Source organism: Cajanus cajan, chromosome 7 (genome assembly GCF_000230855.2).
Source record: "Cajanus cajan strain Asha chromosome 7, NIPB_CcT2T_4, whole genome shotgun sequence".
In the NCBI taxonomy this organism is placed as follows: domain Eukaryota; kingdom Viridiplantae; phylum Streptophyta; class Magnoliopsida; order Fabales; family Fabaceae; genus Cajanus; species Cajanus cajan.
Genome location: NC_138523.1, coordinates 51,382,356 through 51,402,080, shown reverse-complemented (window position 1 = coordinate 51,402,080; position 19,725 = coordinate 51,382,356). Strand labels below are relative to the sequence as shown.

Below are 19,725 nucleotides of genomic sequence, written 5' to 3'. Positions count from 1 at the left end.
GTGTGCATACGTGTTTGTATGCGTATATATATTATGACATGTATATCCAAGTTTTATAATTATGTGAATCTTAAGTAGTTGTTATATTTCTGTACTACTAATAGTTGAACCGTTAAGTGTAATAACCTATCAAGTCATTACACATTTCTTCTTGAAAGTGCTTTTGTTAAAAAAATTAAAACAATTCGACATTAGATTTAACTGCAAACAATATCCTACTGTGTTTATGTAATATAATTTTAAGAATAAATAATATTACACCGATACTATAAAATGTCCGCGTAATATGATTTTGAGAATAAATAATTCATACATTAATATTATAAAAAAAATTACATCATTATATAATTATAAATGATCATAATATCACTTTTTATCCGTCATTAATATTTTAGCCTCATGCCAAATTCCTATAAACTACTTTAAATGATCATTGTTTTAAATCTAATTATAAATTTATAGTGAGATAGAAAAACCAATGGTAAAAGGCCTGCTATCAAGTAGAACATGGTAACATCCCAAATGCTTTCACTCTTTTACAAGAGAACCGACGGTACGGTTCAGCTGAACTAACAACAAATTTAAGGTAGTAATACTGTAATAGAGCCATATCTCATGCTCCAAGGTGTCCCAAAAGGAATCCCTCTCTTTCAATCAAAGGAAAAAACTATTTCACAATAGAAGTCCTTAGTCTTCTTCTTCACTAATCCATTACCATCAAAATTCCAATCTCGTAACAGGCCACTCTTTCAGTCGTTACCAAATAATTCATAAATGTAACTTATGCTCAAGCGCAGTCTTTGGTGCGAAGATGATGAAAGAAAAGAATGTGTTGTTGCCTGTTGGAGGTTAAACTTAAACATATAATTTCCCAATTAAACAGTTAAAAATAGCATGACATCTCCATTTTGAAAGTGTGTGTCGGTGATGGACTTCCAGACTGCTATTTATGTCAGAAATAACATTATTGTATCATAAAACAAAGGAAATATTTGAATTAAATTTTTTAGAATGACATTTCATTTTCTCATCAATCTATGAGCAACGTGAAACCTGTTTCATCTGAACAACCTAGACGCAACATCCAACCCATCCAGCGTATGCTTTTTCAGCTGAGGGATTATCTAGGCAAAACTATCAGACTTAACAGATATTGATATGTATCTTAGTTTGCCTTCAGAAAAGTATGCTTTGTGGGCATAAGACATGTTCTAGAGGGGAAATAAACACTCATTCAAGAACAACTGGCATCAATACAAAAGGTAGGAGATAGTAATAGAAACACATACAAATAAAATAAAAGCCTTACGCTATTGCTGCGGTTTAATATAACGTGAAATTGGGAATAATCAAACTATCCAAGAATAGCCCAACCAAATACATTTGTTAAAAACTTGACACCCACAACTATAAATTCTGATTCAGTTCCATCACCAACATTCTTAACTGGAGTCAAAAAACCTAGTGCCACTAAACAGGTGAAGCTGATAATTAATAGCAAAACTCAGACCTCATCCTCGTGAAGAAGCATATTTGGAATTCCCTTATTAACGGGAAAGCGTCTTCCAGTCTCGGGGCAAACAAGGGCGCCTTCTTCAAGGTGGAGTTCCAAGAGAGCATGGTGAAACCTGTTCAAAAACTCATCAGAATCCAGCATGGAAGAGTCAGCCTCCTCAGGTAGTTCAGTGTATCCCATGGCCCGCGATGCATCCACAAAAGCCTTCCAATCAATCTTCTCAAACATCTTTTTCAGAAACTCACCGTTCATTTCCACTGTCTTTTCCACCACTTTCTCTGCTTCAATGCGCAATGGAAATCCATTCACCACACCCTTAATGTTCGATGACAGCATGTTATGTGTTAGCAGTCTCATCTTTACCAACAAGTCACAATATCAGCAGCTTCAGCACTTGGCACTTAGCCCTACAAGTTCAAAATACAATTAAACAACACAATCAAACATCCATACAATAAATAATCCCAATGAATTCTGTTTGTTCTGTGTTTCAGTTGTTGCTTCACGGTGTTTGAACATATCACAACTTAGGAAAAATAAAAATTAATGCAATAATAACCAAGACATAATCTTGAACAAAGTACAATAGAAAAATGTCAAAATCGGAGTGCTTAAATTCTAAACACTAAGCTAAACAACAATATCAACTACCAATGCTAAATTATTATTTTTGAAAATATCCTAATGCCCAAATCTATAGTAAACAATTTATGCAAGAGTGACATAATTGGCCACATCAACACTTGAACCTCTAATTTTATTTTATTTTTATACCAAAATAGCTTGCAACTTAAAACAACTATGTTAACAGAAAGATAGAATTAAATTTACTCAACAAACACCTACATTATCTAGAGAAGAAACATGGCCATTTACAGCATTGTACAAGACTACTTTCAAAGTAACTTGTACAACAGAGTTTATTGTTTTACATCAATCCAATTCCTTACTTATGCTCAATTTTCTTCTATTTTCGTTTCCATTCCAAAGAAACGATCTGATACATTAAAAACATATTCCAATCCAACTCTACAGATTATACATATGGTTACCATAGTTTCATACTCCGTGTCCTCACAAAATCCACTTTGAAACAGCAAACCCTAAAGATGCCGATTCAAGTATACACAATCGGTTTAGAGTTTACACTTCACAGCCCATGTAGCTATAGAAAGCATACCTCATCCTCTCACTTAAAGTGTGTGAAAAGAATGTTGGTGCTCAAAACCACAGGTCAATGAGGTAGATTTTTATCAAACAGAACCAATGTATGGAGAAGTCACAATTGGTTCAACACAGATACAAACATTTCACAATTAAGAGGATGTAATTACAGAATTTGGAAGACTAGGGACCCGCAAGCGGTGAATTAGAAAATATGAGATGCATCAAAACCACGGGTTGTGTTAAAAAGAAAAGCCACTAATTTCGACGGACAAAATCACCCCTTTTTAGTTTCAACAATAATTTGGATGAAGCAAAAGAAAAAAAGGCATTAATTTGGGGTTTTTTTTGTTGTTGTGCTGGTATGTATTGTGGGTTAATTGACAGAAGAAGGTTTGAAGTTTGATGTCCAGAACCCTATAGTGAGAAACAGAATCAGCTTGAGAGACGAGAAAAGGGAACTAAAAGAGAGGGTACCTAACACGACGCAACGCTCCGGCGAGACGTGTCTATGGAGGACGACGGGGACGAGTGTGCTGACTGTAGGCGTGTGCTGCGAGCTGCGAGCTGCGAGCTGCAGTGATGAGTGATGAGGGTTTCTCCAAGGATTGATTATGGAATTAAGAAATTTATCTTTAAATTTAATTTAATTTAAATACACTGATTGATTAATATCGTTAATTTGTATAATAATTATTATTTATTCAAAATTAGATTAAACAAAGTAACAAACAAACATTAATTTATATAAAAAAACCTTAAATACGTTTTCACTTCCAAAGTTTCTATAAATATAATTGTCTTATTTTAATATGTAATTTTATTTTTTTATCTTTAAGTTCTTAACATTTTCTTAGTGTTATCTTTTAATCTTTAGCCTAAAAACCTATTTTGGTCCCTTATATTAATTATTTGTTTCAATTTAATCTCACTTTTATTTTTTGTTTCAATTTGATCCCAAATTAATTAATTGGTTTCAATTTAGTCTCAAATTAATTAATTGGTTTCAATCTGGGACTTCCGTCCAAATTATTTAAACGGAATTAACTTTTGGCCACGTGGATGTCACGTAGATGCATACGTGGATGCCACGTAGATGCATACGTGGATGCCACGAAATTTTTTTGAAAACACCTGGACCCAGAACGGTCCGTTCTGAAACCGGAATGAACCGTTCTGGTTGCACTTTTGGTGTGTTAATTATGCACCCGGAACGGCCCAGGTGCAAAATTAACACACCAAAAGTGAAACTAGAATGGCCCGTTCCAGTTTCAGAACGGGCCGTTCCAGTTTCATTTTTTTTATATAAAATATATATTATTAATTATATTTTAATTATGTTGTTATATCTAATAAAATAAATATATTAATATTTTTTTTATATTTTATTTTATTATGTTTATCTTATTAATTTTTATCATTTTATTTCTCTAATTTTAAATAAGTTGCAAAAAATTAGAAAGTGATACTTAAATATTTCTTCAAACAGAAAGAAAAAAAGAAAAAATTATTACTCTATTTATAAGACAATTGTATTTTATAAAAATAAGTAATTTTAAAATTTTTACCATAAAAAAATATTTTCCAAAATTATTATATTTTTTAATAAAATTAATAAAGAATATTGGTTTAATTACATTTTTTATCCTTCAAGTATTACAATTGTGCAATTTTGATCCCCAAGATTTTAATTGGGTAATTTTAGTCCTTAAAGAATTGCAATTGCACGATTTTGGTCCTTCAATTTTTAATTGAACAATTTTAATCCCTCGAATATCATAATAGTATGATTTTAGTTTCTCCCATTAAAAATTAATAATATTAACATATTTATAGATAAACTAATAATTTGATAAATATAACTTGTTATATATTAATATATTTTTACAAAAATATAAGTATATTAATTAGAAATATATATCTGATCTTATATATTTATATTTTTGTAAAAGTATATTAATATATATTAAGTTATAGTTATCAAATTATTAATTGTTTTATAAATATAGTAAAAATATTATTGATATTAATTTATCAGTAATATTAAAATACTAATAATATATAAATTTTATTTATTTAGTAATAATAAATATATATCATTTGATACATTAAAAAAAATTATAATATACGTTAATTTAAATAAGCAAATAATTATATAGTTTTAAAACATTATATATATATATATATATATATATATATATATATATATATATATTTTAATATTATTAAATTTTTAATGAGAAAGACTAGAATTACACAATTGTGATATTTGAGAGATTAAAATTGTTCAATTAAAAATTGTGAGACTAAAATTACACAACTGTAATATTTTAAGAACTCAAATTACTCAATTAAAACCTTAGGGATCAAAATTGCATAATTATAATACTTGAGCGATCAAAAACACAATTAAGGAAGAATATTCTATTTTCAGTTTTGGAACGGACCGTTTTGAAGCCAGAACAGCCTGTTTTGCTACACTGGTTGTGTGTTAGTTTTTGAATCTGAAACGGCCCGTTCCGGTTTCAGAACGGGCCGTTCCGGTTCCAAATTTTTTCAAAAAAATTGTCATCGACGTGGCATCCACGTATGCATCTAATTAATTAATTTGGGACTAAATTGAAACCAATTAATTAGTTTGGGACCAAATTGAAACAAAAAATAAAAGTGAGACTAAGGGGGGTGTATTGGATTAGGATTTTAAAGGACTTTTTTAGTTAAAAAAAATCCTGCAGATTTTAAAAGACTTTGCAGGATTTTCATGACTTTTAAGATTTTGTAGGATTCTACAAGACTTAAAATCAAGATTTTAATGGATTCTGCAAGACTTTTAAATCAGGATTTTAATGGATTTTGTGGGATTTTGTAGAATTTTCGTGAATTTTTGACATTTGATAAGATTTCAAAAATAATTTCATACATTCAAATTTAAAAAGAGTCAAAGACAAAAATAATAAAAAATAATAATGTCTAGATAAATAATAATAATAATAATTCTTCATAATATCTTATCATCTTAAATAGCATTCACCCACATATACATAGCTATACTAGTCCTCCAAACATTAGCGTCTTTTCGCTCTTGCTCCTGGGTTTGAATAATAGGTTCAAAAGTATGATCTTCATTAACTAGTAACGTTGAAGATGAAGGTTCATATCCACCACTTTAATTGGAAATTCATCAGAACGACATTCTTTACGTAAAAAGTTATGTAGTGTTGCACATACTAACACAAGTTCTACTTGTGTCTTAAATAAAAATGGAGGTGCTGACTTAAAAATTGTGAACCTTGATTTAAAAATACCAAATATTTTCTCGATCACATTCCTTAAATACGCATGACGAAGATTGAACAATTCTTTCTCATTTTCAGGATCATTACCCTGACCTGCAAAATTTTGTAGATGATATCTTACACCTCGAAATGAAGCTAAAAATTGGCATCAATTAGAAAATCTACAATTCACCAAAAAAATATTTACCTAATTACATATGCAATATATATAATATTAGTATAATAATAATAATTATTATATATAATAATTATTATTATTTAAAGAATAAACATTTAGATATATAGAATATATATATATATATATATGTATATATATATATATTATTTTAGTTATATATTATATGATAATTTTTAACGATATTTATAAATGTAAATTATTCTAACAAATATTTTAACAATATTTCCTCTTTTAAAAAATAAGTTAATGAAGACATAGATCCTAAACCCTAAAAAATTAGATATTGCAATGTCATATGTTAATTTTCTTTTTTTAAAATATAAAAAAGTCCTAATTTCACAATATAAAAATAAAAAAAAAAATCATAGTAAAAAAAATAAAATAATTGTTGAGTCGTAAAAGGAGGGGATAAGAGTAACAAACTTAAGGAAGGAGAGAAATCGCCGTTTTTATGCTGAGAGGGTTCTTCCCCCAACTAAAATCCATTTTCATCTCATTCTACTCACTGAAACCCTAACAAATTCATCTTTTATATATATATATATATATACATATATTGTAGAGATTATGATATCAATTTCATCTTTCACCTTTTTCTTTTCTTGACGTGTGTTATAAAAAAAATTATCACTTAAAAGTTGAAATTTTAAGCATTTTTTTTGTGTTATATAAAGGAACAAATTCAACTATATAGAATAAAATAAAACAAGTCAATTAAAGAGAACGAACAGAAAAATAGAGCTAATCAATGACACTATCATTTACATATTGGAGTTTCACAAAATAGGGGAATGGGATGAGAACAGTACTACAATATTATATATGAGCAATGAACAATAGTACAGTATTATTAGCAGAGAAAAAATGATGAAGACAGAAGCATAGAAAAAAAAAGATGAAAAATTCACTTGAAAATTCTTGAAAAGTCACTTCAAACAATCCTTCAAAATCCGATGGGTTTGGATGGGATTGTTTTATGAATTTGGTATTTATAGATAACACTAGAAAGTCCTTCAAAATCCCTCTCATACAACAATCCTTTAAAATCCTTATATTTTTGAATACCAATGGATTGTTTTTAAGTTATAAAAAATCTCAAATGAATACCAATGGATTTTAATGGACTCTTTAAAAAATCTTGAAAATCCAGATTGAATACTACTGGATTGTTTTTAAGTGACATAAAATCCTGATTGAATACCAATGGATTTTTTTACTAAAAAAAAGTCTTTTAAAATCCTACGAAATCCTAAACCAATACACCCCCCTAAATTGAAAGAAACAATTAATATAAGGGACCAAAATAGAGTTTTAGCCTTAATCTTTATATTAGACAGGTACTTAGAATTTTTTTTAGTTCTAATCATTAATTTTAATTAATTTAATATTAGAATATTTAATAAAATATAAAATATTAATTAAAATGATTAAGAAAATAATAATATTTCTAATTAAAATAATTAAATTAATTTTATACACATTATTTAATTAAGTAATATTTATTATTTTATGTAAATAATAAAATTAAGTATAATTTATTTTGAATATTAATATATTATTAACGACAAATTTTGTTACTTATACTATTGATCTTACTTTTCAATATATTAATTCACCTTTTAACATTATATTTTTATAAAAAATAATATGCTATTTTTATCTTTGGAGATAAAATTACTACTTGTAATATATAACAAAACAAATTAAATTATAATTAATAAGTTGAAAATTAAAAATAAATTTAAAGTAAGAAATTAAAAATACCTCGTTAGTGTCTAAATAAATTATAATATTTCAAAAAATAAAATATTAAAAATTAATAAAATGAAAGAATAAAAAAAAATTTAATAAAAAGTAAATATTGATAAAAAAAGAAATAAAATTAAATGTAGGGGGTGTATTGGATTAGGATTTTAAAGGACTTTTTTAGTTAAAAAAAATCCTGCATATTTTAAAAGACTTTGCAGGATTTTCATGACTTTTAAGATTTTGTAGGATTCTACAAGACTTAAAATCAAGATTTTAATGGATTCTGCAAGACTTTTAAATCAGGATTTTAATGGATTTTGTGGGATTTTGTAGAATTTTCGTGAATTTTTGACATTTGATAAGATTTCAAAAATAATTTCATACATTCAAATTTAAAAAGAGTCAAAGACAAAAATAATAAAAAATAATAATGTCTAGATAAATAATAATAATAATAATTCTTCATAATATGTTATCATCTTAAATAGCATTCACCCACATATCCATAGCTATACTAGTCCTCCAAACATTAACGTCTTTTCGCTCTTGCTCCTGGGTTTGAATAATAGGTTCAAAAGTATGATCTTCATTAACTAGTAACGTTGAAGATGAAGGTTCATCCACCACTTTAATTGGAAATTCATCAGAACGATATTCTTTACGTAAAAAGTTATGTAGTGTTGCACATACTAACACAAGTTCTACTTGTGTCTTAAATAAAAATGGAGGTGCTGACTTAAAAATTGTGAACCTTGATTTAAAAATACCAAATATTTTCTCGATCACATTCCTTAAATACGCATGACGAAGATTGAACAATTCTTTCTCATTTTCAGGATCATTACCCTGACCTGCAAAATTTTGTAGATGATATCTTACACCTCGAAATGAAGCTAAAAATTGGCATCAATTAGAAAATCTACAATTCACCAAAAAAATATTTACCTAATTACATATGCAATATATATAATATTAGTATAATAATAATAATTATTATATATAATTATTATTATTATTTAAAGAATAAACATTTAGATATATAGAATATATATATATATATGTATATATATATATATATATATATTATTTTAGTTATATATTATATGATAATTTTTAACGATATTTATAAATGTAAATTATTCTAACAAATATTTTAACAATATTTCCTCTTTTAAAAAATAAGTTAATGAAGACATAGATCCTAAACCCTAAAAAATTAGATATTGCAATGTCATATGTTAATTTTCTTTTTTTAAAATATAAAAAAGTCATAATTTCACAATATAAAAATAAAAAAAAATTCATAGTAAAAAAAATAAAATAATTGTTGAGTCGTAAAAGAAGGGGATAAGAGTAACAAACTTAAGGAAGGAGAGAAATCGCCGTTTTTATGCTGAGAGGGTTCTTCCCCCAACTAAAATCCATTTTCATCTCATTCTACTCACTGAAACCCTAACAAATTCATCTTTTATATATATATATATATATATATATATATATATATATATATATATATATATTGTAGAGATTATGATATCAATTTCATCTTTCACCTTTTTCTTTTCTTGACGTGTGTTATAAAAAAAATTATCACTTAAAAGTTGAAATTTTAAGCATTTTTTTTTTGTGTTATATAAAGGAACAAATTCAACTATATAGAATAAAATAAAACAAGTCAATTAAAGAGAACGAACAGAAAAATAGAGTTAATCAATGACACTATCATTTACATATTGGAGTTTCACAAAATAGGGGAATGGGATGAGAACAGTACTACAATATTATATATGAGCAATGAACAATAGTACAGTATTATTAGCAGAGAAAAAATGATGAAGACAGAAGCATAGAAAAAAAAAGATGAAAAATTCACTTGAAAATTCTTGAAAAGTCACTTCAAACAATCCTTCAAAATCCGATGGGTTTGGATGGGATTGTTTTATGAATTTGGTATTTATAGATAACACTAGAAAGTCCTTCAAAATCCCTCTCATACAACAATCCTTTAAAATCCTTATATTTTTGAATACCAATGGATTGTTTTTAAGTTATAAAAAATCTCAAATGAATACCAGTGGATTTTAATGGACTCTTTAAAAAATCTTGAAAATCCAGATTGAATACTACTGGATTGTTTTTAAGTGACATAAAATCCTGATTGAATACCAATGGATTTTTTTACTAAAAAAAAGTCTTTTAAAATCCTACGAAATCCTAAACCAATACACCCCCCTAAATTGAAAGAAACAATTAATATAAGGGACCAAAATAGAGTTTTAGCCTTAATCTTTATATTAGACAGGTACTTAGAATTTTTTTTAGTTCTAATCATTAATTTTAATTAATTTAATATTAGAATATTTAATAAAATATAAAATATTAATTAAAATGATTAAGAAAATAATAATATTTCTAATTAAAATAATTAAATTAATTTTATACACATTATTTAATTAAGTAATATTTATTATTTTATGTAAATAATAAAATTAAGTATAATTTATTTTGAATATTAATATATTATTAACGATAAATTTTGTTACTTATACTATTGATCTTACTTTTCAATATATTAATTCACCTTTTAACATTATATTTTTATAAAAAATAATATGCTATTTTTATCTTTGGAGATAAAATTACTACTTGTAATATATAACAAAACAAATTAAATTATAATTAATAAGTTGAAAATTAAAAATAAATTTAAAGTAAGAAATTAAAAATACCTCGTTAGTGTCTAAATAAATTATAATATTTCAAAAAATAAAATATTAAAAATTAATAAAATGAAAGAATAAAATAAATTTTAATAAAAAGTAAATATTGATAAAAAAAGAAATAAAATTAAATGTAGGGGGTGTATTGGATTAGGATTTTAAAGGACTTTTTTTAGTTAAAATCCTTATATTTTTGAATACCAATGGATTGTTTTTAAGTTATAAAAAATTTCAAATGAATACCAATGGATTTTAATGGACTCTTTAAAAAATCTTGAAAATCCAGATTGAATACTACTGGATTGTTTTTAAGTGACATAAAATCCTGATTGAATACCAATGGATTTTTTTACTAAAAAAAAGTCTTTTAAAATCCTATGAAATCCTAAACCAATACACCCCCCGTAATAAAAATTATTATTCATAATATATTTAAAATTTAAAATAAAATACAAAAGTAAATTATATATAATTATATTTTTTTATATAAATAAAAAAATAATTGAATTTAAAACATTCACTATTACCTTAATTATTTTAACTAGCATATTAAAGATATTTTGTATATCTGTATTTTTAAAACAAATAAAAGTGAATGGTTAATAATAAGAGGTTGCTAAAATATTTTGGATAGTTGTAGTCATAATTATAATAAAAGGTTGCTAAGATATTTTGTACAGTTTTTGAAAAAATATTAGAGAAAAAATATAATTAGAGAGGTAATTTAAGGGACAAATTTGTCCAAAGAATGTGAACACTAATTTGGGTAATCCCTTTATTAATAATATATATTAATATTCTATATTTTGTTCTTTTTAGATACAAAAAGTATAATTATAGGTTGCATCCAATACTACTCAAACGGTAGTCCACATATATTTAGATGACGTGACAGACATTGTTGGATGATGACGTGATAGTCCGTCAGTCACATCATCACTTAATAAAGAGGGATTAACATCAAGTACTAAATTGAAGAAAAAAAATTAGTCATATATTTTTAGAAATTTTTCTTAAGAAATAGTAATATGAAAATTGACTTAATTAAAAGTAGTTTAAACATATTTAAACTTAAATAATAACATACATCTAAAACAAATCTTGTTATCAAACAATATTTTTTAACTCTAAATATCAATCATTTATAATTTGATATGCTGAGTCATTGATAATTTGTTCAACTTTTGATATATTAAGTGTTTGGATTGAGGTCAATTAATGGTAAAGTATGTTCAGCAACATACTCGATGAAAAGAGAAATTTTATGTTTTTTACATATGTTATTTGATGTTGTATGCAAAACTCATTTTTAAGCTTCCGGTGAGATTGTGAAGAACCTATATGCATGGTTTGTCCATTAACTACCTATGTGTTGTTTAGCTTTGTAATTTCCTCTCTACTAAGGATGACTCACTTCTTGTGCCAAGCTTTTCTCGAATGGGTTTATCCTCTCACTCTATTTTCTTGATTTCTAAAATTGAATTTCTTCTGACCAGTTGATTGTGACAAAGTATAAATTTGGGAAACTGGTAGGACATTATGAACTAAAAATGGATATGGACTTGAAAATAGATTAAAATAATGTGTGGATGGTTGTGATGTCACGATAAAACTAGGGAACGGTTCAATTAATAAAAAAATACTATTAAGAATTATTATGATTGACTTAATTGATGAGAGTTTGATAATATTTACAAAATTTTAAATTCAAATTCTATTGATATTATTATAATTTTAAGGGATAAAAATAAACCCTATTAAGAGTTAAGCCTATAAAAATTATTAATTAACACACATCAACCTTACTTATATTTGGAAACCATTGTCTCTGATTTTTTAAATTTTCTTTTATCCCATAACCATGGTACACGTAGTTATAAAAATAGTTGGATGGTATATTCAGTGGATGATGATGCTCTTTATTATTATTTTGTATAGCTTTTCTGTAATTGTCACCTCCTATAATAGTATTTAGTGCTTTGATATTAAGCGAAGCTATTGATTAGAAGGTTGAAATCTGTTTAATGTTTTGCTTTATCATTTTTAATTTCATAAAGGATGGTCCACTTTTGGCTAAACATTCTTTGATGTATAGAAGACACTTCATATCGAAACAAAATGAACACAATCATCTCACTTAAAAGAGGGATGTTAAAACTACATATTTCCTATAGTAATGCTATATAATAAGCAATACTCATGCACCATTGATTCATTGTTTATTTGTTTTGCATAATACATTAATACATAACAAATAAATAAATAAAAAGAGATAAATAACAAAACCATCACGACGACTACATAAAGAAAGAAAATATATTAACTAACTATAAAAAGACCTAATTTTTCAGCTCATCAATGCAGGCACTGCTTGTGGTTGTCATTAGAATTACATAAACGTCCTTTTCTCCCTTGTATTTGATGATCATTCCCTTTTGAAGAATGAAGAATGCCTAAGGATATAAGATAATATAGAAGTATTATCAGAGTGATTCAAATCGGTAAGCAGAAAAAATTTAGTGACTCATTTATCATATAATTTCGCTACTTCACAATTTTAATGCGTGGTAGAATTTCCTTGAATTGATGTTTATAATGTCCCTAATTCTAATAAGAAGCAAACTTGTTGGTTTTAGAGCTTTGTTTCCGTTAAGAAAATTCATTTGTTAGATTCCATTATGTGGATTTTGTTTTTACTATGTTATAGATTTGTTGGTGTAAAATATTTATTGATTTTATTAATAAAGAATATTTATAAAAACATAATTGATTCACATTAAAAATTTAAATAAATAAGAGATTAAAAGAATTTTTAAAATTATTTGACAAAAAGTAATTTATAAAAATATTATCTAGTGTGTGATATGTTTTAAATTTAAGGTATACATTTATATTGTAGTATAAAATTATTTTTAATTGTTGATAATTTATTTTAAAATATTAAAATTTAATTTATAAATAGACACAATAAAAACAAACTTGAATTAAATAAGAAGTTAAAAAGATTCTTAAAAATATTTTTGTCAAGTAATAATTTCTAAAAAGTAAAAATGTTGTTAGGTAAAATAGTCATTTGCTTTTATAATATATGAGTTGGTTTGTTTTTTATTTTTAACTAAATTATTATAATTTAAATAATATATAAAAAATAATTGACAATAAGAATCTTGAGAAATACGAAATTTAATAACTAAATTACATGTTCAATAAAATATTTGGTTCCAACATTAGTATTTAAACATTGTAACTACTATAAAAGTTTATTTATATTTATGTTATCAACACAAATTCTTTTAAACATTCTTTTCTTAATTGGTTATAATTTATTAAAAAAAACATAAAATTTGATTAATTTTATATTTTATTTAATGACTTTTTTTTCTTCTTTCTAATCTTGTATTTTTTTAATAAATTTTAATTAATAAAAATAATTGTATTGAAAACTACTCATTTTAAATGAATATGAAAAATGAGAATGTGAAAATAACCCTTTCCTGTCTCTATCTATCTTTGTCCATATCTACCTAGTTTAAAAGAAAGAAATTTGAACCAAAAGGTTATACTTACCAGTAAGGCTATGCAACATGTTCAATTCAACGACGAAAGGAATTCATTTTGATGACCACCATGACATAAAGTCGGTCTCTCAAGCCATAAAGAAACTTGAAATAAGCGTGTCTCCATTTTGTGTTTAAGAAAATGGCACATAAAACTCCCAAAAAGCCCGTCGCAAATCCAGATTCTATTCCAATATAAAACCATGACAAAAATCCAGATTCACTCCCACCTTCATCTGTTGCCTTTGTTTCTTTAGGTTTACCATCATGATGGCATGTTTTTGTAAGTGGAGGTCCACAGAGATCAGGATTGCCGATATAGCTGAGTGCACTGAACCCCTCAAGTTGTGTGCCTGATGGTATTTTGCCTGTCAAATTATTGTATGACAGGTTTAAGAAACTAAGAAAGGACAAACTGGACATGCTCTTAGGAATTTCACCCCAAAGTTGATTTGTTGAAAAATCAAGGGACTCCAAGTTTTTCATGTTGCCAATCTCATTCGGTATTTTTCCTGTTAATTTGTTGTGGGACAAGTTCAAGGAGAACAATCCAGTGAGACTCAACATTTGGGGAGGTATTGTTCCGGACAAATTGTTACTTGACATATCAATTAAGGTCACAAAGTGTAAGTTCTTTCCATATTCTGATATTTGACCTTTTATAAGCAGCTCAAGACTATCTCTATTGATCAAGATACGATTATGAAATGAAGGAAAGAAAAAAGTGAGCTTGTTGCCGGAAGCATGGTTAAAAACTAAGGCTGTAATATTATAAAGACAACTGGGTATATGTCCTGAGATTGTGTTATCTGCAATATCCAAAATAATAAGTGAAGACATTTGACATATCTGTGTTGGGATATTGCCACTAAAATTATTGGACCTTATTTGGAGAATCATTGCACCATGTGGTATCCAGTTTGGTATATTTCCTGATAAACTATTTTCACGAACATTAAAGATCAATAAAGAGTGGCAGTTTTGCAGTGAGGGAGGAATCTCTCCATAGAGCTTATTCTCATGCAGATGAAGTGAGGAAAGCTTAGATAACAAGCCCATTGATGAAGGTATGTTGCCTGTTAACTTGTTGCTTCCCAAGTTAATACGAACCAAAGAATTCCACCTTTCCCAGCAATTTGTAAGCTCCCCGGATAGATGATTCCAAGATATGTCCAAGAACAACAAATTGCTTTTCCCATTCAACATCTTTTGATTACACAAGAGGGGAGAGATGTTTCCTGATAATAGGTTGTTTGATATGTCGAGAAAGGCCACAGTAGGTGATAGTCGAGGTAGGAAACCTTTTAGACCATTCGATGACAAAGATATGAATGTAGAGTTCAACACCACGTTTGAAAGATTCCCATTTATCGAATTATCTTCTATTTCAAGTTCAGGCACTCTTGATACAAAATTCCAAAATTTGTCATGGGCTTCAAATGACGATTCAAAAATAGCTAAACTTTCAATAGATCTTTGTGTATATAACCACGCAGGAAAGTGAGGACTTACAAATCCGAGAGCTATTTGTTCAAGTTGAAAAGGTGGAACCCAGTGGGGGTCAAAATCAAAGATTAATGGTGGTGATAATGATATATCCAAATCCTTTAATTTCGACATTTTGGCAAAATTTCTCTGAGACACAGCTCCTGACAATTGATTACTGCCAACAAGCAAGTCAATTAAGGATGATAGATTTCCCAAACTTGTGGGAATAGATCCAGAAAACATGTTTCCTGCGAGAACAAGATATTGTAGATGTCCAAGTTCGCCTAACCAATCTGGAATTGGTCCATTCAAGTTATTGTCTTCCAAGACCAAGGCTTCCAAATCTTGAATATTTAACAATTCTTTTGGTAGTTGGCCTTTTAAAGAACAACTTCTAAGATCAATTCGAGAGATACCACAAGTAAGATTGAATAACCATTTAGGCAATTCTGAGGGAAATTCATTGCCAGCCAGAGCAAGATATTTGAGTGCAGTAAAATTTGCATATTGAAGAGATGGACTCAAGTCTTTAAGTTGACATTCAACCATATAAAGCACTGAAAGTGAGGGAAGGGGAGTCACTAATTGAAGCCAGTTAGCTTCTTTGTGAAGATCAACGCCGCCGAGGTTGAGATATTCCAAGGAGGAAATGCGGGAAAGCCATTGGAGACTATTGATGACAAGATTCTGGTTTTCTGATAAATCAAGATGTCGAATAGCTGAAGAGTTTAGACACTGAGGAGGAGGAGTAGCTAGAGATAAGTTATTATGACAATCCCAACTATGCATAGAATAATTAAATTGGATAGCTAAGAAGTCATTATTCCTCAAATTCAAGTAATCTAGAAATTCTAATTCCACCAACAAGAAGGATAGGTAGATGGAACCTGTGAGGCAGTGTGACTTATCTTCTTGGTCAATATAAGTAGGAAGAGTTGTAGAACATGGGAGAGTGAGGTCAGTGACTCTACTTGTGATGTTGTCACACATAACACCTTTCCATTCACAACAGTCTTGTTGAGTGGACCATGAAGAGAGCATGTCTGATGGATCTATGACTCCTTGCTTGAAGTTTAAGAGAGCTTGTTTGTCTTTCTGGTGGCAGCGAATATTGAGGCTGCATGTGATGGGCATGACTGCGCATAGCACGCATGCAAAGATGATTGCATATTGAGAGGGAGATGTATTCATGGTTACAAGAGAAATGATGGCTGGAATGACGGAGGGAAACTCTTTATACACTTTTCACTTTCTCCTTCATACTTCATATTTGATCTACCATAAATTACTCTGTTCAATTACAATAAATAATTAATTAGAGTAAAATTGTGATAGATTACTTAAATGTCGCTTAAATGAATGTCAAATCCAAATAATTGAAATAGAATGCACTTATAAGCATCTTTCATTGGGACTGCTCTTATATATATATATTTTTTTTTGGTACAACAGGAAATTAAAGAAAGAAAGTAAAGGAAAGAAATAAAATAAAAAACAAATCACGGAACCCCAAGACATGCAGATTACGTGATGGACAAATTATCTAACATCAGAAGATCAAGTACGTTATTTGGTGGTATATCCCAGTTCTCATCCCAGTCAGTTTTTGTTGTGTTCCAACTTGCAAGTCTATCTCCGACCTTATTGGCATCTCTGTTTATGTGAACTATGGTGGTGAACCAGCTTTTCCTCAAGAGAATACGAATATCCTCAATGGTTCCACAATGTTTATGACAGTGACTATGGTCCTCCTTCTCTAAGGGGAGCACTTTAGTAACTTCCAAGCAGTCTGATTCACAAATAATATGCTTCCATTGGGACTGCTCTTATATATATTTGCCAGCAGATTATTTCCTTATTTGTTGTTTTCATTCTCGTTATTTTTTTAACTTTTTATTTAATTTAATTCTTATTTATTTTAATTATTTATGAATTAGATTTTAATATTTTAAAATAAATTAAAAATAATATTATGATATAATTATTTATCATAATTTTAAATATAATTTATATATTTAAAATTATTTATTTATATAAATTTTAAATATGATTTATATATTCAAACATAATATTTATTTATATATTTTATTTATTATAAAATTATATATATATATATATATATATATATATATATATATTACACAATTTAAAATATGATCAAATATCTTAACTATCTTGTATTTGAAAGCGTTTTCAATTTGATTTTAACATAATCGTTTTTTTATATTTTCAATTAGAGAATTTTTAAAATTTCTTTTAATTTTTATCTAATTCAATTTTTATTTTATTTATTTACAATCATAATTTTATTTTTAAAATAAATAACAAATAATTAGCAACAATTTCATATTATAAATAAATTATTTATTGTAACTTTAAAATATAATTTATATATTTTAAAAAAATTGATATATTTAAATATAATATTTATTTTTATATATAGTTTATTATAATTTTTAATTATATAATAATTATATAGACTGATTAAATCATATTTTTCTTTGATGCACCACCCATTCAATCACATGCCCTTGTCTTTGTCACGACTCACGTGTCAACTACGCCTCCGTAGTCCACACGTTTCCTTGATGTTGTCAAGCCACGCACTGTTACTTGGCTATTGACTTGACTTGGCACTCTTGGCTATCACAGCAGGAAAATTCTAGGTACCCTTCATGCCGCTACCCTTCCAAATAAAATAATAAAAATATATAAAATTATCAAACACAATTGAAACAAAATTTAAAGAATTAGAAATTTTAATGAAACATATCGATTTTAATAATATAAAATACTGATAAAATTGCAAATTATATTTATATTACAATATAAAAAAAGTCAAAAGAAGATATATAATATAAGAGAAACGTTAAGTATGATAAACAGAAAAAGAAAATAAGATTAAAATATTAAAGATAAAATAAAATAAATCCTTTTCCAATTAGAAAAAGATTTCAATTTTGTCTATTCATCTGCTAAATTATAATTTCATATCATCTTATATGTAAAATTAAATTTTTGTTAAAATTAAATATTAATTTAAAGATAATTAAAGTATTTATATTTTAACATGTTTCTTTAAACTTCTGAAATAGAGAAATTCTTCTTGAGTGACCATTTCATTAAGTTTTTGTCAAAGATTAGCCTCATAATCACTATTTTGTAGATCCCTCCAAACTCCATTAAGTTGGACTTGTGTTTGTTGTTAGGGATAGCACTGGATACAAGTTTAGAATTTAGGATTTAGGGTTTAGAGTTTAGGAATAGCACTGGACTCATCTTCGTCTTTGCGGCTCAAACTCATCCCATCCATCCTCGTATCCTTACCCATCGAGTGTATAAGTTTTGTCTCATCCTTGTCCCTGTCTTTACAACTATAATTAAGTTATTTGCCTATCTCATATTTCAATCAAAAATTTTTCTAATAATTAAACAACTACAAATATTTCATATCATAATAAATAATTACACATAATTAAATATTAATTTTTTTAATACAATTAAATCAGGGATGGGGACAAGAATGGGACGGATAAGTATATATTCGTACTCGTACTCGATTTAATATATCAGGTTTTACCCGTATCCGTACTCAATTAAACCGAATATTCTCCGTCAAAGTCAGGACATATTCAAGTATTATTCATAAGTACGAATTTATTTGTCATCTTTATTTGTCGCTTTCATGTCAAAATATTGTCAAAGATTTTCATATTGAAGTCTAAAGCACTCCCCTTGAATTCATGAAGGCCTTTAGTTACGTGAGAGGAGTTATTGTTTCACGTATTTGTTGTGATATAAATCATTTATCATAAATAAAAAAATATTATATATATATATATATATATATATATATTTAAATATAATTTATATATTCAAACATAATATATGTTAAATTTATTATATTTTTAAAACTTTTGCTTCAACTTAAAAATTTTACTTCAGAGGATTTTTAGGAATTCTTTTTATCTTCTTATCTAATCTGATTCTATTTATTCTAATTATTTATGAATTAAATTTTAATATTTTAAAATAAATTATAATAAAAATAAAAATA

General features: G+C 27.0%; 2 protein-coding genes across 4 annotated transcripts; both read right to left on the bottom strand.

Annotated features, from left to right (window-relative positions):
* Window positions 1-1,292: 1,292 nt before the first annotated feature.
* LOC109812174 (multifunctional methyltransferase subunit TRM112 homolog A) lies at window positions 1,293-3,314 on the bottom strand. Its single transcript, XM_020376070.3, has 2 exons — window positions 3,158-3,314; window positions 1,293-1,923 (listed from the first exon to the last, which is right to left on the bottom strand). Exon 2 carries the CDS (start codon window positions 1,871-1,873, stop codon window positions 1,505-1,507), a length of 369 nt encoding a protein of 122 aa, XP_020231659.1. The 5' UTR covers window positions 1,874-1,923; window positions 3,158-3,314; the 3' UTR covers window positions 1,293-1,504.
* A 9,460-nt stretch (window positions 3,315-12,774) lies between these two features.
* On the bottom strand, window positions 12,775-17,454 carry LOC109812152 (receptor-like protein EIX2). Of its 3 annotated transcripts, none has more exons than XM_083060022.1 (3): window positions 14,403-17,454; window positions 14,191-14,366; window positions 12,775-13,076 (listed from the first exon to the last, which is right to left on the bottom strand). In XM_083060022.1, the coding sequence occupies exons 1-2, from the start codon at window positions 16,857-16,859 to the stop codon at window positions 14,217-14,219; spliced, it is 2,607 nt and encodes an 868-aa protein (XP_082916148.1). In that variant the 5' UTR covers window positions 16,860-17,454; the 3' UTR covers window positions 12,775-13,076; window positions 14,191-14,216. The 3 variants fall into 3 exon arrangements, with proteins under 3 accessions (XP_082916148.1, XP_082916147.1, XP_020231637.2); XM_083060021.1 differs by having other exon boundaries at window positions 14,191-16,958; window positions 17,234-17,452; XM_020376048.3 differs by having other exon boundaries at window positions 14,191-17,047.
* Window positions 17,455-19,725: the final 2,271 nt, after the last annotated feature.